The 22,854-nt window shown below is 39.4% G+C and overlaps 1 protein-coding gene across 1 annotated transcript in view; it reads left to right on the top strand.

The window, feature by feature from the left end:
* Window positions 1-22,854, top strand: part of Ccdc7 (coiled-coil domain containing 7) — a 51,834-nt gene that overhangs the window by 24,418 nt on the left and 4,562 nt on the right. The window contains 6 exon segments of the mRNA XM_051201783.1: window positions 1,982-2,071; window positions 5,212-5,296; window positions 8,664-8,729; window positions 12,550-12,680; window positions 14,258-14,440; window positions 16,563-16,585. Coding sequence (XP_051057740.1) covers window positions 1,982-2,071; window positions 5,212-5,296; window positions 8,664-8,729; window positions 12,550-12,680; window positions 14,258-14,440; window positions 16,563-16,585 — 578 coding nt within the window.

Genomic DNA, 22,854 nt, shown 5'->3' on the forward strand with positions numbered 1-22,854 from the left:
GGTATGCCCCCACTTGTATGCAAATGCCACAGAAGAGGGCATTGGATCCCCTGGACCTGGAGTTAGAAGCAGTCATGAGCTGGCAAATGTGGGTCCTAGAAACCAAACCCTGGTCCTCTGTAAGAGCAGCAAGTGCTTAAGTGTTAAACCATCTCTCCAGCTCCTCAAATAAGGTTTTTGACATTGACAGTTTTACTCAGAATGTGAAAAAGCAAGAACAATGCCAAGTCTTGTCACAATGTGATCTCAATAACAAAAGGAAAATACATATAACAAAGAAAAGCATCTGAAGGAGAGACAGATCCTGGTGGAAGGAAGCTATTCCTGACAGGGCCATAACACTGTAGAATGAAGGGGCCCGAGAGGCTAAAACCCTCATGCTTCTCCACATATAGGTATAGAAAGAAAGCAAAAGACTCAATCTATAGAGCTTCTAATTGTGGGTACCACTTACTGTAGGCAAAACTCCAAAAGAATCTTATATCTGTAATACAGGAAATCATAGATTAATCAACCTCTCTCAGTCTCCCAGGTCTGTCCCTGCAGTATTTAACTGCCCATGTGGTAGAGAACTCTGTCTGCTTATCTTCCCAAGCAATGGCAGTCTGTAAAAGGCCAACTGGCTTCATACCTATGTCAAAAAAGATTGCCAAACCTTGCAGGATTCTCTCTCTCTCTCTCTCTCTCTCTCTGTCTCTCTCTCTCTCTCTGTCTCTCTCTCTCTCTCTCTCTCTCTCTCTCTCTCTCTCTCTCTCTCTCTCTCTCTCTCTCTCTCTCTCTCTGGTCTATTTGAAATCCTGTTTGGTGAGAGAAAGAAAAGCCTTAACTAAGTAATAGAAGTCCTAGAGTTGTTGTAGAGGAATTTGATAAATTTCCTGTTCCTCGGGGCTCCATCACTGTTCTCTGTACACTGGGCATCCATGATAAGTAATCTTGATTGTCTACTTACCAGATCTAGAGTCACTTAGGTGAAAAACCTCTCGGCATATCTGTGAGAGAGTTTCTAGATTGGGCAAATTGACATAGGAAGGCTCATGCTGAGTATGGGTACCAGCTTCCCATACGCTGGGGTCCCCGACCAAATGAAAATGAAGAAGTGAGCTGAGCACTAGCATTCGCATCTCTGCTCCTGATGTGAACATGTGACCAATCTCCCCATGCTCCTGAAGCCATAACTCTCTTAGTAAAGGCAAAGTTCTATTATAAAGCTTTTTCAGATAATTATTGAAGAAGTGGCCTTTACACATAGTACATTCGTTAAAATTTTAGCAGTACAAATATACTTAAATCCCTAAATGCAAGCTCCATAAGCCAAGCTTTCACTCATTAATATTTACTGTTCATATCAAAAGGGTGTGTCTGGACTTTTCCTCTACATGTTCATACTCAGAGGGCTGTAAAATGAACTGAGTAACCTGATATATTTCAAAAGATTTTTTTCATCAAGCAAAATAACAAAACTCTGTGTGTGTGTGTGTGTGTGTGTGTGTGTGTGTGTGTGTGAAGCAAAAGAACAAAACTGTGTGTGTATGTGAGTATGTGTGTGTGTGTGTATGTGTGTTATGTTCATGGGCAGGTTTGCACGTGTGTGTATAAGCCTGTGGAGGTCTACATTAAGTGTCCCCCTCTGTTACTTTCTGCCTTGTTTGTTGTCCTTGATTTTTAAAGAGACTCCACAAATTACCCTTTTCTATTGTTGTAATTAGAGGTTAGCACTCACTCAGCTCATCCAGCTTATCTGGGCTCATGAACTAGAAAGTGTTGCATGTTCCTTTCACTTTCTAGACATTATGGTCACTCATACTAAACTGGAAGTTCCTGCGAATCTAGCTGTATCAGTCTCAATGGCGGCTTAGCATTAATGCTAGTGACTCATTCTTTTCCTGCTTTAGTGAAGTTAGCCTTACATTAGTAACTAAGCATTGAAACAAACCTTATCAAGATTCCTCGTTTTAATTAGAATTACTTCATTTGTCTTTAGAAATATAAACAGATGGAAACTGATTTTCAACTATTATTATTGGAGAAAACCCTACTAGAAAATGAAATACAGAAGATGAAAAGTCCAGAGGTTAGTACATACAAGTGATAAAAATGCCTTCTAGTACCTGATAAGGTCTGGTATCATACAGATAGGAATCAAAGTGACATTTACTTGTTTTATGACATGTTTTAATTATTGTCAAAGACTTATTTTCAATTTAAGGTCCCAAGAGCAGGCAAAATGTGTCAGAGACAAGCCCCAATCCCACAAAAACTCCAAGCTAAACAATGTGTGTGTGTGTGTGTGTGTGTGTGTGTGTGTGTGTGTGTGTGTGTGTGTGTGTATGCATGCAGAGGACCTAATGCAGACTCATAGACTCATGAAGACAGGCTCCAAGATTGTCACTACAGTCTCTGTGATCCCCTATAAGCCATGGTTAGTTCCTGTGGGCTGTGTTCTCATAGTGTCCTTGACCCCTCCGGCTCCTACAGTCCTTCCTCCCTGAGTTCTGCATAATGCTTGACTGTGAGTCTCTGCATCTTCTCCTGTCAACTGCTGGATGAAGCCTCTGTGATGACAGTTTGGCCAGGCACTGATCTGGGAGTATAGCAGAATATCATTAGGATTTTTTTTTTTTTTTTGCTTCTACTCTAGGAATCTGGGCCATCCTTCCTGCTTCTCGTTCCCAACCATCCAGGCAGTGTCTGGCATGGACTCCCAAATTAGACCAGTCACTGGTTGGCCATACGCACTAGCTCTTAGCCACCATGTCCCCCAGCACATCTTACAGGCAGGACAGGTTGTGGTTCAAAGGTTTTGCGACTGCATTGATATCCCAGTCCCACCACTGGAAGCCTTGCTCGTTACAGAAGATGGCTGGTTCAGGCTCCATATCCTCCATTACTAGGAACCCTCACTAGCGTCGCCTTACAGGATCCAGGAAATTTCCTCTGTACTAGGCTTTCACATTGGTCCTTAAGTGTCCCCCTTCCTATTCTAGTCTCTCACCATACTCTCTCCCTCAGTCCCTCCCTTCCCCATTTGATCCCTCCTTTTCCAATCCCCGCTCACCCCCAGTCTACCCACAAAATCTATTCTATATCCACTTCCCAGGAAGATATATGTGTTGCCACTAGAGCCTTCCTCCTTACTTAGCCTCGCGTATGTAAATTATAGAATGATTATCCTTTATTTAGCAGCTAAATTCACTTATGAGTGTGAGTATAAAAGGGAATTTTTATTAACCAGTTAAATCATTGCTTGTATAGCTGAAAGCAAACACTCTCCTTTTGGATTTTTAGAAATCTTTTTCTTACACTGTATAGCAGGCTAGCCAAGAGTTCACATTAATCCATCTGCCTTAGTCTCCCAAGTGCTAGGAAATCAGGCATGGACCATTGTACCATGGAGTACTCTTGAACCCACTTTTGTTGGTAACTTTATATTTTTTAATACTGGAGGAGAAAGTAGAAATTATTTTCCATCAGTTCCCTCTCATTACTTAATATTTATTGATCTACAATATGTATGAGTTTTCATAGGAAACATCTCCAAATGCACACTAGGTTGCTTGGGAATATAATAGTTCTCATTAAAATTCATTACCATCCTTCCATATGTCTGTGTTTTTTATTGTTGATGTTCTCGTTGAAAAAGACCTTAAATCTCTGATCCTACTACCTTCACCTCCCAAGTGTTGGGCTTACAGATCAGCACCACTGTATCTAACCCACCCCACCCCAGTCCAGCCCCCCTCCCTTAAGATTAAAGTTTCACGGTGTAGCCCTGGCTGGCCTCGAACTCACAGAGATCTGCTTTCCTCTGACCCTTGAGTACTGGGATTAAAGGTGTGCACCACCACCTGGCTGTAACTTTTTATTTCTGAGGAATTATTTCACCTATGTTTATCTTATGTTTACCACGATAGTACATTTGTATACACTGGAATTTTTTTAATATAAAATAATCATATACTGACTTTGTTTTCACTACTTTCTATAATTTTAATAATTATCAAAAATTCTTTCTCTACATTCATATGTAAAATTATCTGGTCCTTCAGAAAAAATCAAGAATATTTTGCCTAGGCTTGCAGATGTATACCTGCAGTTCTACCATTTGAGTAGCTGAGGCAGGAGGATCATGAGCTCATGTATAATCTAGAATGCTTAAATCCTCTTTAAGAAATGCTTTAATGCTTGTGTTCAGATATGTTATAATGATGGTTTTAAGACACAATTTTTTACCAAGCGCATTACACAATTTAGTGTAATTTGAATTTCACTTCGGTGTGTGTACCATTTTACTGGAATAAACAGTAGGAATAGGTGAAGGCAACTCAATGATTCTCAACCTACAAAGTCACACATAAGCCATGTCTGGTGTTCCAATTTCCTTTGCAGTCTCAGGTAAACCTGTTTCACTTCAGATTCAACCTCTAAACATGGGCTTTCAGGTCTCCTTCAGGACAAGGGGCTGTATCTTCTCAATAAACGTGTGTATTCTGAGTTATTCACCTTGGTTTTTAAATGTATCATTGGTGGTATATTTGCATGATGTCATCCTAACACATTTCTCCACGACCCGCTAGCTCTGCTGCAAGTAGCACATAATGAGGAGTCTTCTTAGGCCACACCATAGCATAACTGGAAAACTGTGAGAGGAAATTAATTACTTCAGTATACGAAATTACACAAAGGATAGCAAGATCAGTAGTGAGTATAGTGATTACTGCACAAGCATGAGAAGCTGAATATGACCCAGCACCCACGTTAGAAAAAAAAAACAGAAAGAAAGAAAGAAAGAAAGAAAGAAAGAAAGAAAGAAAGAAAGAAAGGAAAAAAAACTGAGCTCAGTGGTGCACCTGTAACCCCAACATTGGGGCATATAGTTGGCCAGATTCCAGGAGCTTGCTGGCCAGCCAGTCTAGCTGAAATGGTGAACTCAATGTTAAATGAAAGACTGTGTCTCAAAAACTAAGATAGAGAGCAATAGAGGAAGACCTCTGACTTCTACAGAGACATGTATGTGCAACTTCAGCCACTCCATCTCTTTTTAAGTATAAATAGAGACAGCATAGGTATATCACTAGTTCTGCTTTTTCAGATAATTTCCCCTGAAGTAGTGGAGTGACTTTCAGAGTGAAAAGGAATTCCCCATAGCGTATACTGCCATGCATCTCTTATAACTTACGTTGTTCTTACTTTGATGTGTTCAAAACTATACAGAAAGCAAAGCCTACAAGCAAAGAAGATCGAACCAAGAAGCCCACAAAACCAGAAAAGAAAAAAGATAAAGACTCAGAAAGGTAAGGCATGAAGTTATGTGATCTTTTCCTTCCTTGGTAACTCATACTTTAATTTTCACAATTTAAGATTGAAAAATAAAAAAGTACCTTATTCATAGATTTTTTTTTAAATAATAAAATTGGCAAGAACATAGTTTTATAATCAGACCAGGATATGGCTGGGAAAAGCCAAGAAAGAAAGAACAAGAAACTGCTAGAAGCTTAGAGGTTGTGTGTGTGAACCTGAAGAGTTAAGCATGGGGACAACAGATTGAGATTTTTAAACAAATGTCACAAGGAAAGCTTTGCACTGAGTCTGCCTCGTGCTCCAGGCTCTCAGACTCCTTAAATCAGTTGTCCAGAATTTGTTCTCTTTAACTGCAGGTTTTAGGTTATGCTCAGTTTTATTTAAAAAAAAAAAAAAAGCAAACAAATAATTACCTATTTTTATGAATGGATTATTGTAAAGTGATTATTACTAAGTGAATTGATAAGTGAATATAAGTATTATAAATTGGTGATTATAATTCAAATTTGCTTGGCATTTCTTATTTACAATAAAGTTTTTGAATGAGCCTATGAATTCACTGTTTATAGAGAGCTTTTTGTTTCCAGAAAGAAATGCATTAGACCAAAAACAAAACAAAACAAAACAAAATTGTCCTTTGATGAAGAATAGTAGTCAGGAAAGAAAAATACTCGATACTTTTTCAAAATCTCAGACATTTCACCTTTTAATCATCCCCTTGAAAAGTTGGCTGGAAAAGTCATTCATTTGTTTACCAGTTAAGCCATATGGCTTGAATGACTATTTTAATGTGTGAGGCCCCAGGAGGCAGCTCAGCAGGTAAAGCACTTGCTGCTTAAGCCTGACAACCTGACTTTGACCCTGGCATCCCACATAAAAAGCCTGACGCAGCATGGCTCATGTGGCTCATGGCTATAGTCCCAACACCATCCTGGGGAGATGGGACATAGGAACAGGTCATGTATGCAGTGCAATGGAGGAAACAAGAGACCCTGCCTCAAACACAAGGTGAAAGTCAAGAAATGGCTTTTTAGAAATAAAAGAGGCTCTCACTTTCAAAAAAAAAAAAAAAAAAGATTGTCCTCCAACCTCCAAGTATATACTTTGAAAGGAGCCTGAGCGTCCTCCCTGCCCCTCCCTCTCTCCCCCCCTCTGTCTCCTCTCTCTCTCTATCTTTCTCTCTCTTTCTCTCTCTCTCTTTTTGTGTGTTAAAGGCATGTATTTTTTGTAAGACTAAATGGTCTAAAGTCCTAGGGAAAGCAAAGCAATGTAGTGATGTGTTTTCATAAATCATGATAGACTTTTTAATGTTTTTAATTGCAGGAAGTTGTCTCCAGCCAGAGAAGTTGAACTGCTTCAAATCCAAGTAAGATACATGCTCTCTGAGTCTATATAGTTCTGTTAATATTTATACAAAATAACCTTCTACCTGTCACTTCTGATTTGCCTCTGAAGAGCTTCATTTCCATGGCTCACCTGACCTGTTGGAGGTCTGACCTCCTCTGAGGTGGCTGAGTCACTTCAAAAGCCTGACTGTTTCCGGCCTCTTTGTCATGTGTTTCTTTAGTTTCTAGGTCATGCTGAGATCCTGGATTGGTGGTTAGAGGTTTGTTTGCTCTTGGTCTCCACTGTTACTTGGTTTTGTTTTAGTTGAAATTGTTTCCTGTCTGATTTTCAGTAAGAAGAAAAATATAGATTTCAAACTTTTTCTTAAAATAATTGTTTTAGTGAAAGAGATTTGTAGGCTTTTGTTTTACACTTTAAAGATTCTTTTTTATTTCTATTTGACTTTCCTGTGTGTTGTTTGAGGGCTTTCTTCTTCTCCTCCTCCTCCTCCTCCTCCTCCTCTTCTTCTTCTCCTTCTTCTTCTTTTCTTCTTCTTCTCTGTTTTATTGTTTCCAACAGTTTGGTCTTGTCACATGGGTACATGTCTGTTCTTAACACACTGAGTTGGCATATGCTTAGCATTTTTGAGTATGCAACTTTTGCCAAGGTTTCAAACATGTTCTGCTTCTTTCTGTTCCTGAAAAAAAAAAACATACAGTTGAGTGGTAGAAATCCAACATCACTCTATGTGCCCCTCATATGCTTGTACAAGGTTCATCTCTGTAGTTCCATATTTCACATTGATATGCCTAAATGTTTTCACCTTTTCATTGTCCTATCCAACTTGCCATTCTGTCCACACATTCAGTTTTTAAACCATGATTAATTGTTGATACTACAGTTGTTGGCATTTGCCCATTTATTATAGTTTTTGTGTTTGACAAAATCTCTGCCAATTCATTCATAGACATATTGGGCACTGTCATAATGGCTGCTTTTAAAGTGTTTTATGGTGATCCTAAAGTTGGGACAGTCTTGGGATCTCTTTCTTGGTTTCTTTTGCCTTAATAATAAGTCCACTTTTCCAGATTATGCACATTGTTTTGTGTGTCTTGTGAGTAATGTGTTGAAACTCTTGAGATCTGCCGTGTCCAAAAGGCCTAGTATTTTTTTTTTTTTTTTTTTTTTTTAACTATTGTATAATGAACATGGTTGGGTGAGTATAGAAATTATATACCTGTCTAGCCACTCTTTTTATTCTTTGTATTTTTCCAGGTCTTTGAGAGTGTATAGTTCAGAGGTCAGAGAGAGGCTTGGACAGATTTGATACAAAATTATTAAGCCCTTGCCTTTGGTTTTCTCCTTCCTGTGGCTTCCACTGAGCCTTTCATGGTTGGGATTGTCCCAAACTTTGTCCTGTTTGTAAGTTATAAATATGACAGTGGTTTTCTGTAAGCTCTTGAGTACCTAATACTACTCAAGTAGGTCTTGCTCCCAAACTGAAGGCCTTGAGAACAGGAATCCTACCCAGGCCTCCTTTTCCTACAGGGATCACTTACTCTGGTTGGCTCTCTTCAGCACATAGTATACAGTGGTTGGATGATTGTCCTCGAGGGGCTTGATGTGACACATGAAAGGCACACATAGGGCTTTAGATACGGTTCTCAAACCATCATCCATTGTAGGTTTTCTGAATGTGTAACTTACCAATTTCTGCTAATCCTGGACCTTATGTTGAAACTGGAGATTCTTCTAGCAACATTTCAAACATTTCCATTTAAATATCTCAGACCTGAAGAAAGTGAGAAATGAAATGCTTCATTATAGTAGTTGTAATCAACAAGATTCATGGTAATCATGTGTGTGAGAAATCAACAAGAGGCTGTAGCATCAGGTGATATCTACCACTGCGTAGGAGAACTTTGGAGTTAGTGTTCAGCTCACCATACTGTTGGTCCGTGGATTCGAGACATGTAATAACCACAGAAAGTAAATATGAAAAGTACCAGAGTGAATGTTACTCTCTTTCGACTCCGTAGAAAGAAGCAGAATCACTGAAGATGGAGAAGAAAGCTCTTCAGGAACAACTGAAATGGGCTTTGCAGGTAAGTGGCACACCTCTAAATGACAGCAAGCAAAGAGGATGACTAGTGGGGGATTTCTAAACTTTGATCTTATAAACTGAGTGTGTGATCATATACAGACACACTCAGATTATATACAGACACTAGACCTGCATATACACGTATATGCACAGTACATTGCTGCATACAACCATTTATGAATATGAATGCATTAAATAGGACATAATGTTGATTTTCATCGAAAGCAGCAATCCAGAAAGAAAATAAGCAAGCAGTATCCTTCAAACTGCCGGTACACAATTTACTTGAACGTAAAATACTAACAACTCAGAGAAGAAGGGGCTTCAGCATCTTCAAAGTGCTTATTGGTCTTGTTGAGTACTGGAGCTTGGTTCCTAGCCCATGTCCAAAGGCCCACAACAGCATTTAACCCCAGTGCCAGAGGATCTGATGCCCTTTACTGGAGTCCATGGGAAATTGCACAAAAATGTGCACATTCCACACTCAGATGCCTATACACATGGATAAGGAAGGAAGAGAGGGATAGAAGGAGGAAGAGAGGGAGGGAGAGAGGGAGGAAGGGTGTTAGGGAGTAAGGAAGAGAGTGAGGGAGGGAGGGAGAGAATAAGGGAGCGAAGGGAGTGACTCTTGTTGTTCCAATTAAAGTTAATAAGATGATTTAGGACACCACTTAATAAAAGTACACAGAGAGTTCTTTTTGAAGGGTCATAGATGAAGAGTGAAGAAACATAAATTTTCCAGTTTGATGGTTTTATATTACCAGTATTTCTTTTTTTTTTTTTTTTAATGTTCTCTCTCTATCTCTCTCTCTTTCTGTCTTCTATTCCTACCCTGACTCAATCTTCCTAGTTGCATGTGCTTTCCTCTCCTCCCCTTCTCTTTCTCCTACTTCTCTCTTCATTCACTGCCCCACACTTCCCATGTGCTCTGGGGGACTTGTCCCTTCCCCCTTCTGTGAGGGACTTTATATGAATCTCTTAGAATACACCTTGTATCCTAGTTCCTCTGGTGGTGGGAATTATACGTTGGTGATCTTTAGCTCTAGGTCTAAAATCCATATAGGAGCGAGTAAATACCATGTTCCTCTTTTTGTGACTGGGTTACCACATTCAGGATGGTTTCTTCAAGTGCCATCCACTTGTCTGAAAATTTCATGATTCCATTATTTTTTTCTGCAGAGTAGTATTCCATTGTGTAGATGTACCACATCTTCTTTACCCATTCTTCAGTTGAGGGGCATCTAGGTTGCTTCCAGGTTCTTGCTATTACAAATAGTGCTGCTATGAACATAGTTGAGCACATGTCTTTGTTGCATGGATATGGATCATTTGGGTATATGCCTAAGAGGGGGATTGCCAGGTCCTGTGGTAAACTAATTCCCATTTTCCTGAGGAACCACCATGCATCTCCAAAATGGCTGTACGAGTTTGCACTCCCACTAGCAGTGGAGGAGTGTTCAGTTGTCATTGGTGTTTCTAATTTTAGCCAACTTTGAGCTGGGCTTCCTCACCTTTCTCTATGCCTAATATTTTTAGGTTTGGCCTTTTCACGGTGTCCCACATTTCCTGGATGTTTTGTGTTAAGGATTTGTTGGATTTACGATTTTCTTTGGTCGATGAATCTATTTCCTCTAGTTTATCTTCTGCGCCTGAGATTCTCTCTTCCATCTCTTGAATTCTGTTGGTTATGCTTGGGTCTATAGTTCCAGATCATTTGCCCAGTTTTTCTATTCCCAGCATTCCTTCGGTTTGTGTTGTCTTTATTTTCTCTATTTCAGTTTTCAGTTCTTGAACCGTTTCCTTTACCTGCTTAATTGTTTTTTCTTGGCTTTCTGTACTTTCTTTATTTTCCTTAAGAAATTTGTTCATTTCTTCCACTTTTTTGTTTGTTTTTCCTCCATTTCTTTAAGGGACTTTCTCACTCTTCTTTGAGGGCCTCTCTCATTTTTATGACAGTAATTTTTAAGTAATTCCCTTCTACTTCATCTGCTTTGTTGTGTTCCGTTCTAGTTGGTGTAAATTCTCTAGATTCTGGTGGTGTCATGCTTGTCTTTCTGTTGTTAGGTGTTTTCTTGTATTGTCGTCTTCACATAGCTTCTTCCAGCAGGTGTTAGTGGGGTCTCTCCCTCTCTCTATGGTACTTCCCCATTCAGCTTAGGTGGGTCAGAGGTTCCATGTCTGCAGCTCTGTGTGGTCCAAGCTTTCTAGGAGGTCTCTCCACAATCAGGGGCCCGGGGATGGGGGTCAGAGATCAGGCTCCAATAGAAGATTGGCGATGGGGGTCAAAGATCCCAAAGGCTGGGACTCAGGATGTTCCTTAGGCCTATAGGCAGATCTAGCCTGGGCCTGCCACTCTCCAGCTGAAGCCTCTTTTGCAGAGTCCCTGTGGGGGGGGGGGAGGGTTTCAAGGATTCTGCAGGCAGGAACTCAAAGTGGTCCCACAGAGATAGGTGGCTCTCTGGGAGGGGCCCAGAACTCCAGTAGAGGACTGGTGGGGGTGGGGGGATCAGAGACCAGGCAGGTGGAAATTAGGGGTGGTCCTGAGTGGATAGGCAGGTCTCGTGTGTTCAGAGCCGCTCCCGGAAGTTCCCCGAAGGTGTCTGGATTTTTGGCTCCACCCTATGTCCCAGTGCTCAACCAGAGCTGTGGGATAGTGGGCCAGGTAGGGCACAGCGTAGGGGGAGGGCAGGCTCTCAGTGGGGGGTAGGTGGGGGTGTATCAGATCTCCAAGAGAGCTCTCAATAGGGACAGGACACATGGGCAGGGGGATCCGGGGCCAACTCAGGGAATTACTGGGGAAGGGTATAGGGGAGAGTCCACTGAATTGGTCCCAGACTCACCTCTAGCCAAGGCCTGGCGATAGGGGACAAAGGCAGGGCTAATATTCAGGATGTTTCTGCACTGATAGGCAGATCTAGCTGGGACCTGGCACTCTCCAGCTCAGGCCTCTTTAGCAGATGGGGGTCAAGGATCCTGCTGGCCATATTACCAGTATTTCAATGTATCATTTTTCTCAAATTGATACATAGGCATAAAGAATTCTGCTCATGTGTGCAAATGTAGGTATTGTTGAGCAAAAGAAAACTGCTGTCAAGATGTAAAGGGTTAGGGTCAGGCAAAAGAACAGTTGAGTTGATCCACATCCAACATGATTGTGTACTGTAAGGTTATGGAGATGACAGTGCTTCCACTTCTGGTTCTGAATGTAAAGCAGGAATACATTCAAATTAATATGATAATATAGTATTTAGTGATTTTTAGTACTAACAGTTCTTATGGAAGGATAAAGTAGTCACATGGAGAAAACATTTCGGGGGGAAAATAGGCTAAATACAGTACTGATTGTTTTAAAGTACCAGAGTTACAAGTGACCATTAATGATAATTGAGTAATATATGGTTGGCTGGCCACAAGAGTGTCCAGTGTGGGCTGCACATATCCCAAGGTAGCACTGAAAGTGATGACAACATCCTGTCATTGTCTGTTTTAGTTTGCTTTCTGTTGCTGTGATAAAACACTCAACAAAAGCAACCTGGGGTGGAAAGGATTTGCTTGGCTTACATGTCCTGATCATGGAGGGAAGTCAGGGCAGGAGCTCAAGCAGAGGCAGAGGCAAGAGCCATGGAGGGAAGCTGCTTACTGTCTTGCTTGCTGTTTTTGCTCAGCTGGCTTCCTGGGACCACCTACCTAAGGGTGGCCCGACTCAAAGAAAAAAAACTGAGTCCTTCTATATTAATCATTCATCCAGAAAATGTCCCACAGGAATTCCCACAGGCCAATCTGATGGAGACAGTTCCTCAGCTAAAGTTTCCTCTCCCCAGGTGACTCTAGTTATGTCAAAACGACAGAAACTAAATGTCACACTGCCAAAAAGGCAGACATCCTGGCAGAGCCAGCCTTTCTAAGCATTATTACCCAAAAGGAACATGTTCATGAATTTGAGCTTACTAAAGTAAGAACTTTTAAATTTTTATTTACCTACTTTATGTGTTTGGGTGTTTGTGTGTATATCTGTGTGCCATGTGCATGCAGTACCCTCAGAGGCCTGAAGAGGGTGCCAGATCCCCTGGAGCTGGAGTCAATCAGGTGTGAGCCACCATGTGAGTGCTAGAAATTAAACCTAAGGCCTCTGGAGGGGCATCCAGTGCTGTTACCTGTCTAGACATCTCTCCAGCCTCCCCTAAATTTATAACCTGAATTTATGGTTAGAGTTGTCCTAAATCTTGTTCTCTGGTTTGTAAGTTATAAGGGCCTAGGTTTTCTAGGTATTAGTTGCTCTCATGCTTCACCCCAACTGTAAGCCATGAAAAAATGAGATCATTCCCAGATAAACATACAGTGTAGGTAGGACCAAGAATTTTATATAAAGATATTTCATAAACCTCCCTGAAATATACAAGAAACACAAATAGGCAAATTGTGATTCAGAGACAAACATGCTCGATAAAACACAGAAATATAAATCTCTATCTTGTTATTTATTGAATCTCACTTTAACAATAGGTACTAATTACCTACAATTTTGTTAAAACTTAAGGAACAGAAACACCATATATTTGTGGATGTATGCCAAAATAAATAATATTTCCCATATTCCTATCATATCAGCATGAAATGTTACATGCAGTGAAAGTCTTGGAAAAAATGTAGCCATTTCATTTATTAAGTTCACTTTTTTGTTTGTTTGTTTGTTTGTTTTGTTTTGTTTTTTTATTTTCGAGACAGGGTTTCTCTGTGTTGCTTTGGAGCCTGTCCTGGAACTAGCTCTGTAGACCAGGCTGGCCTTGAACTCACAGAGATCCACCTGCCTCTGCCTCCTGAGTGCTGCACTTCTAAATGTTTATTCTAAAGAAAATATTGTACAGAAAATTTCAACTAAGATATAATGAATCATGAATTTTAATAGAAAAAGGTTTGAAATGACCAAAACACTCACTGGTAAAATATTTGCAAATTAAATAATGTCAGGTTACTAAATATATTCTGTTACCTATTCTTGTGAATCTAAAGTTTGTTGTAAAAATATGACATTTTAATGTAAATACTATATTATATGTATATAGCATAATATAGTATACATAAAACCAAAATGTACATCCATAAACATACCAGAGAATTTTTTTTAATTTGATGAGGGTTTGTGTGTGTGTGTGTGTGTGTGTGTGTGTGTGTGTGTGTGTGTGTGTGTGAATTTCCTTTTTCTTTTCCTTTGTGGAGCAAATTCTGACCCTTAGTGTTGTAAGTACTCCCTTTCTGGGGTGCCGTTGCTCATCATGACCTTGAAAATCGAAACTTTGGAAAATGCCTGGGCTTTGTTTTAAATATGGAAGGCCTTTATTATTATTTTTTTTCCCCAGCCTGCCAATAGCTTTCATTAATTCTATTGTAAAGCTGTTGAGCTATAGCAGACCATTTAATTTAGCTTCCTCAGATCAGTTAGAGAAAATGTTGGTGTCGATGTAAATTCCGGGAAGATGCACTTTGGTGGGGACGTGCGGCTGAAGCCTGACATACTGCCTTCTCCAACAGGAAGCTGAAAGAAATAAGAATCAGCTGAATTACGTGCTACATCAGGAGATGGAGATGTATAAAGAAGACAGGAGTAAAACTAAAATGGAACCAGTTTTAAGTACAACGGGTGAAGACTCCAAACATTCCCCAACTGAGGAGAAAGACACACAGCCAGGTGAACCAACACAGGACTATGACCAGGTGAGGGAGGAACTGGCCTAAGCAGTCAGTATATAATCAATCGGCAGTAAATTTATCTTCACAGCCCTTCTTACTTTATTTGCAGAAATTGCTTTTTATTTATTTGTACTCTTTACGGTTATTCTTTTAGATATATGGATTCCTTGTCATCCTAAATACCAGCTATAAGTTAACAGTTTGTGGTGGTGATTTAAGCGTTTGTTTGAGAACAGGAAGGAAATAGTTTCAGAGGCTAAAGATATCCTGCGGATAAGACTCGCTATAAATGCAGAAATCGCAGAGGAGAAATCTCAAGGCTATTTTATTTTGTTTCTGTTGCACCGTGGACTCAGAAGCTCCCTTCCCCCACCCAACCCCGCAACCGGAAATGCTTTCTTGACCTCTGTTCTGGCCTTGTTGGGTCTGACCCTTTCCTGGGCCTCTTTGATCAGCCCACAGTATTGGTTGCACACTCTTATGGTTCGTGATGATGCTTGCTCACGTATGTATGCTGACAGATCTCCCACTGTAGCCACACAGGGTGTCTCCAAATCCATGAAAATTGCTATGTCTTCTGTCACGTGTGCTCCTCTTGCTTGTTTCTCCCCTGTTTTCTAAAATGTTTATGTTTACAAAAAGAGGTGAAGAATGAAAAGCACCAATTCAGTTAGTTATCTTTTGCTGCATAATAAATTCCCACTGGACTTCCTGGCCCAGACAGCACACATGAGTATCGGTCATTTGTGGGCCAAGATCCAGGTGTGCCTTAGCTGGTCTACACATAGAGCAGGATGAACTTGTTAGAGCCTCAGGCTTGTGTAGGCTGTGGTCTTAAGAATCAGTGCCTTGGCTAAGAAAGATAAAGGTGAGGCTGCATCATATACACTCTAGTTTTATTTAGAAATCATGTCAAAGTTCATACATCAAAACGTTAACTGCTTTTTCTCTCTATGGTGAGATTTTGTGAATTTTGTCATATTTTTCTAGTTAAAAAGCCTTGAGTTTTCGTGTCAAAAGAAATAAATCGATTTTCTATATTTTCTCTTTGATGTTATGGTATTAATTGCCCTGTTCATGGTATGCCTTTCTAATATTATATATCTTCAACTAGATTTTTTTATTTATTTTTTTTTCTTGTACGCTTAGAGCCTATAACACCAACAACTTAGAGAAATGCATGGGAATTAAAAATTGCCCTCAGAGGTGGAATTTTTATAACATTTAATTTTAACTCCTAAAGCTGTTCAACTATTGTTTTCACTAAATGAGATTAACTCTCCTAGTCAACAAACCAAAGCTGAGAGAGAGATAATGTATGAACATATGGACACACTCCTGAAGATTGTGGTAGTGTCAGGGAAAAGGCATCCTTAAAACACTTTCTTCACAACCTGAAGCTAGAGAAACAACTCAGGAGCAAAGTCAGGGAGAGATGAGATGTACAGAGCCGTGTTGACCCTGGAAATGACATGCCCTCAACCTTCCTGTATCCCCTGCAGCTGAAAAGCTTCATTGTCTGCATCCATGTGACAGAAAAACACCTGTCACTGTTCAAAGGAATTCATCTGTTAATAAAAACACACTTGTTAGGCCACAGGTTTCACTTTGATCAGATACCTCAATAAATATTCCAGTAGGCATTCTCAATGTACATTTAAAATATATAAATACTAAAAACACCATCAGGTTAGTGTATGAGCGTAATAAACCATAGGACATTCCATCTAAAATAATAAAGTAACATACATTTAAAGTAATTTTATCTACTAAAAATATTATTTAAAAAAAACCAGGGCTAGCTCCTCCATAATCTCTTCTTATGCCAAAATATAATTACTCAGCCTTTGTGACATATTTGTCTTATATGATTGTCATTTTAAGAAACCTGCTTTGATGCATGGTGATGTGTGCCTTTAATCCCATCACTTGGGCGACCAAGGCAGGCAAATCTCTATGAATTCAAGACCACCCTGGTTTAGATATTGAGCTCCAGGATGACTAAGGCTACATAGTTAAACTGTATCTCAACAACAAAGGGGAAGGGAGTAGGAAAAGTATTTTAAGTATTTTTTCTAAGTGATTCATTGTAAACATGGCCTATACATATTTGTTATACATAATTTTAATTTTATGTTTATTACAGATGACACCTGAAAAAAGTGAAAGGTTAGTCCATAATTTTATCAATTTATAGACATAAGTGAGTCTTTGTTTATATCATCAGTTGCTCTTGGGCTATTACTTAGGACAACTATATTTATTTTGTGTGTGTGTGTGTGTGTGTGTGTGTGTGTGTGTGTGTGTGTGTGTGTGTTTTTTTGTTTTTGTTTTTGTTTTTTCCGAGACAACAGGGTTTCTCTGTATTGCTTTGGATCCTCTCCTGGAACTAGCTCTGTAGAGCAGGCTGGCCTTGAACTCACAAAGATCCGTCTGCCTCTGCCTCCCGAGTGCTGGGATTAAAGGCGTGCACCACCAAGGCCCAGTTTAGACAACTAACTTTAAATATAAAATGTTTGAAATATTGGATGTCAAAAACTGGAGATTAGATGCAATCAAAAACTCAAAATTTTACAATCACTTTAAGTTAAGGGCCATATTTAAAGCATAGTTAGATTTTTTTTAGAGTAATGAACTGATTCTTACTTTGAATTTAGATATCAAAATACACGACCTAGATCTATGAGCAACTCAATACAACTCTGTCTTTCATTGTCCCAGCCATTCACGTTTTGGTGTGTAAGGGAACATGAAACTAGTTGAGTTGCTTGATTCACCCAAATAAATGGTGGAGTTTTCCTTCTTGAGTCTCTTTGATTAGAATAGTGTGATTATTAACAAGTCTGCTTAGTCAGAGCACAGTATTCCTAAGGCAGGGTACTTGCGGGGCAATGAATTCTGCCAGGGGAGTTAGGGTCTTTCTGAGTCAAAATGAGCTGTCAATGTCTATTTATTTACTCCTTAACTATACAAGCCTTCTGTGTGAAGTTTTTACTTTGATTACCTTGCAGAAAATAGAAGAAAGTGCCTGACAATGTGTATTTCTATGCTTTATTACCATCTTTAGGTTTTCTAGATCACAGATCCAGGTCAATTAGCAACCGGGCCCCATTTTTAATGTTTGTGTGTGTGTGTGTGTGTGTGTGTGTATATATATATATATATATATATACACACATACATATATATGTATGTATATACATATGTATGTATATATACATATATATGTATATATACATATATATATATACATATCTTTAAAGTGTGTACTTTTTCTATTTCAGAAAACATTAGACGTTGCTTTCCCTCTATCCTTGCTATCTTACTATGGGAAGGGCTTCTAATTTGTCCCTGTACATTTTAAAATGTTTGGTCACCATTATAGACATTGCGAGATCATAAGAAAAAGTATTGGTAATTAAACCCCCCATGGAAGTTTAACCATCTTAAATGCTGTGTGGAAAGAGAAACAAAGCAGGGTGCTGTCATGCTCATGCTGGGATTATGGTGGGTATGGCATAGTTCTGTGGTTTCTCTAAAGAAACATGATGGAGTGCAGCCTTTGGAAATTCTGGACTGTCTGCATCTGCCACCTGCAAAGGTAGTGGTAAGTCTTGGTTCAACTTGTTTTAATATTGAACATTGAGTTGCCATTAATGAACCCAGTAGACTACCTTGGTAGTCTAATCTCAGAAGGGGTGGCCTTTACAGGGCAATATGATAAAAGATGCTTCCATGTGTACAGATTGTGAGGCCTTCATGAGCTTGTGTAGAATCTGCATGTGGTGCTCAAGGAAAAGCCCAGTGAAAACTTAAGGCAATACGGGGAAATACTACATTTTTTGCTTGGTATATTTTGTAGACTTACCCGTTAACAGCCATATTTTAAGTAATGCTAAATATGTTTACAATTCAAACTGTTAAGCACATGGCACACAGTATTATTCACCAACCTTCATTTTGGGTTACTCCTTAGATCCAAATAGAATTTGTGAAATACTTTGGAAGCCCCCCGACCTTCCGAGAATGGATGGGAGCGAAAGGAGATCCCACCTCTGCAGACATATGGCATTGCTTACAATAAAGAACATTCTTCTGCAATTGGCATCATTAGCAGTTTATTTTGGCTTAGGGAATGAGTTAGTGACAAACATTCAAGCAAATTTTAATAGCTTATTGTCTCACACATATGCACTTTTTAGCTTTTATAAAATGTTTCACATTGAAGTTGGCACCTTCCAGACATGAAAGTGTAAACTATTCCTCAGTGTTTTGTTTTTAAAAGTTATACATCCTTCATCATTCTAAGTATTTTCATGGAAACTTTTGCTCCCAAATACTACAGAGGCTTATTATAAATCACAAAATAACAAACCCTAAAAAGTATTAACCCATGCTGGCTCTCTTCCATAAACTATTAGCTGCTAAGTTTACTTCATTCATTTATCATTCACACAACACATGTTTTTGTCACTCTCAAACACCAAGCATCCTTTAGTTATGGAACCTATGCACAGAGAAGATGGATAAGGACCCTTTCCTTATGCCCACATTTGAGCAGGAGAGAGGTCTTGAAACAAAGCAAATATGATAACTCCAGAATAGAATAGAGAGTGAAAATAATGAAAGAAAATCCCCATCTGTATTTTCTCATCACTAAGACCAAACACAAGAAGCAAGCCAAGGGAAGAAGAGCTTACCGCTCTGAGCCCACAGTGTCACAGTGGGGACTGGTATGGTGGCTGGGCTTGCACACTCAACTTCACTGACCCACTTCCTTCAGTCAGTCCTCATATCTCAAAGACTCCACAAACCTCCCAGACCAGCCACCAGCTGGGCCCAACCACCCAAAACATAGGAGGCTGTTTCCCTTATGAAATAAGCCTCCCAACATGTTTTTTCCTAATTTTATCAGGATATACTTCCACAAGTGAAAGCTTACTTTATCATTATGAACCCCAGAGGAGACTTCCTAATTCCTTTACATGGCCCTTGTCAGGGGTCTGTGAACTAATGATTTTGACATAAGAGAAGTTTTCTAGAGGAAACCTAGTAAGAAACAGCAGGGATAAAAATATCCTCAAGGAAGAGACAATTATATGGAAAAAATGCTCATAAACTGAACATAGCTGGATTCATCATTGAAAGTGTTCAGAGAGGGACTCCCGTTCACATCCCCTCTTCACATATCATTACCAAACGATAGGGGAATTGGAAGAGAACAGGGAATACCTAACCAACCACATACATAGAAGAACTTTCTGGTCAAGGCAATGGCCTTTTAATAAAAAATGCACGTGAAGGGGAAGCAGTGCACACATGATTCCCACTGAGCATTCTTGAGGAACCCAGTCATTAAGGGTGAAGTAAGAGTGCCACCTAGAGATGAAGAGCTGCCTATGCTGTGTCTTCGCATTGTACTTGAGATTCATTAACATAAGTCTCTTCATCACCTCTGGCTGTGACCTAGTCTTGAACAAGCTGGTTTCTAAGTATTAACCAATAGAAGAGAAGATATCAATCGGCAGGTTTGCCAGATGGGGTAGTTGAGAATGGAAAGCCAACATCATGAGAACTGCATAGACTAGATCCCATATCCTTAGCTAGCCACAGAGAGCTACTTTGGATGTCTGTACCCTATACGGAATAGAAACATATTTGCTGTCTCCCTTGACATATACTTTGGCCATTCCCCAGAGTCATACATGTGCACACCTGACAAATATATCGGTTAATGCCCCATAGAGATATAAGCCAGACACTCCATTTTCTGGATTGATTTAATTAATTTAGGAGAGCCTCCCATGGTGGTCACTTACAGAATGTCCTGATGCAAGGATATGTTCTTCTTTTAAATGAATAATATGTTGTAGTCACTTTGCAGTATGGTTGAAGCAAGAGGAAAAGATAAATGAAACATTGTTCCTATTGAAATGATTACCCCTCACACCCAAACCCCAGTCACTTTGGAGTTCAGCCATAGGGAAGGATCTTACATCAGTCGTTTAACAGTCTGTAACTTGGGAATTGGCAATCAACTTGTGAATATTCTTTTGAATCAAATCTTCTGCTCCAGTGTTTTCAAGTAACCTTTCCACTTCTGTGGCCATTTCATTACCTCGGTATATTCTGTCCTACATCTCTGTGGCTATATAATTTTTGTTTCCATTTTGGTCAAGTTATGTGTCCTTTGTGGCACTTTTGGAGTCATCTACAGCACAATCACCGAGATACAGGTCATAGTAACCCAGTGGTAATTTGTCTGGTGTAAGACTTCATATGGTTCATTTCCCATCTTGAGAGTGGCATAAAACTTCTACTTTCATAAACAATAATAGCCAAATGAGTCCTATACCACAGTCTTTGAAAAACTTATGCAAAGTAGTAGTCAAACACAAGCCGTGTACTAGGCCCTCATATCTGTACAGTGTAATGCTTATGCTAGGGGCAGCCGATGGACAATGGGAAGTACTGGAGGGGAAGGAGCCTGTCCACATAGTAATTTATATGTTCATAGAAAAAAATAAGGTAATTTTAGAACTTTTAAAGTTTCTGATAAGAGAGACAGAAAGACTTGTTGGGAAAGAGGCACATGGAAGGCATTCATAATGCAATACTATAGGTATTCACAGCACAGAAGACCTTGTATTGGCCAAGCTATAAAATGGGGGAAAGAGGCCACTGGGGAGAAATACTGTTCATCATTTCCACCAAAGAATGGTTTTCCTACTGTTAGAATAGTTGGGACTTGTCTTACATAATTTCCTTATAGATTAAATTCAGTTTTTAATTATGTCAATAATTAAAATGTTAGAACTAGGTACACAGTCAACATTATTTCTTTGTGAATTATTATACACAGGCTTTTTATTTAGTCAAATTAATGCAAGTATTTTTAAACTATGGCTTTTACAGTCTTATAATAATGTGGACTAGTAAACCTTCTGAGTTTCTCTTCAATTGAAAGACCTACAACATGCTACTCTGAAGATTTGACTAATGACAGTTGTGATTTTTAAACTATGCAGTATTTGTGATAGGACTAGGGAAATATTTCAGTTAGTAAGGTGCTTATCTTGCAAGTGTGGAAACCTGAATTTGGAACACAAAGGCCACATAAACAGAAGCAGGACATGGTTGTATACACTTGTAACCTTAGCACTGGAGAGGCAAAATAAACTTGTTCTCTCTGGCCAGCTAGCCTAGCTTAATAGATGAGCTCTGTACCCACAAAGACCTTGTTTCAAAGGAGGAAGGAATTATTTCTCGGTATGTCAACCGTAATTGTCCTCTGGCCTCCATGCATATGTCCACATGTGCATATATGTACCTGCACACACACATATGTCCAACACACATGATGCTTATAACTGTTGAGTTTTGTATTTCCAATATTGAAAGTTTCTAAAAATTTCATTTTTAGAATATCTTAGGTTATATTATATATTTTGAAGCTTAGAGATTTTCTTCTACTTCTTGTACCATAATAGATAATATCAAATTCTCTCATCTATATTTGCATTGATAATTCAAAATCCAGTGCATACAATAACCCTTATGAGAGTTTTGTTTCCCCTAAAGAGGAAAATTATGGCTGGAGTGTCATGCTAGAATGAAAGTGGTGCTAAGCAAAGTTATCCTGAAAAGGATCTTGAGAATAAGAAAATAGGGCAGTTTTCTCTATTTCCTGGAATGCTCATGGAGTAAGAGCTTTTGTCTATGGTATGTCTATGATGACAAGCATACAGCTAGTAACTCAGTGTGAAGATGCTGCAATGCCCCAGCATGGGGGATTAGCACAGGTATCGGCCAGAAAGTGGTCCTTACATACTCCATAAGCTATAGAGGATGCTGTCTCTGTGCTGAATGAGCACTGTTAAAGCCTGCATTTTGGTTTATTCTACTGTACTGTTTCATGTTTCAGTACAATGATGGCTACAAAAGAGCCTCAATCTGAGGTAGGTGGTGAATGACACAAATTGATAAAACTTACAGATTGCACCAGAGAAGAGGGCCAATGCACGTCGTTTTCATTATTATTTTTATTATTGTTGTCCTTATGAGTATATAATACTTTCTCCACCTCCTCCTTCCTGGCTCACAGTAAGGCTTGGAAAACATGGCCGTATCCACATCTCAAAGGTACTGACGTCAGCTGCCATCTACCACTGATTGTAGCCATTTCATATTTTTCTCTACTGTGTTGTATCCAGCAGTCTTTTATGAGTACAGGAGATGAGAAGTGGGTAAAGCCAGAATGTGAGAAAATGCTTATAAATAGGCTTCACATCATATTTGAGGGCATGCTTTTGAGGTTGCTACATCCTTTCTCTGTTGTTATACTTGGCGATTTACCTACTTGCATATCAAAATCTCTACAAATACCGTATTCTCTTCTTCCAGCTGTATGGAAACCTTGATGGTAGTGAGCGAGGGTA

Source organism: Phodopus roborovskii, unplaced genomic scaffold, assembly GCF_943737965.1.
Source record: "Phodopus roborovskii unplaced genomic scaffold, PHOROB, whole genome shotgun sequence".
Classification (NCBI taxonomy): domain Eukaryota; kingdom Metazoa; phylum Chordata; class Mammalia; order Rodentia; family Cricetidae; genus Phodopus; species Phodopus roborovskii.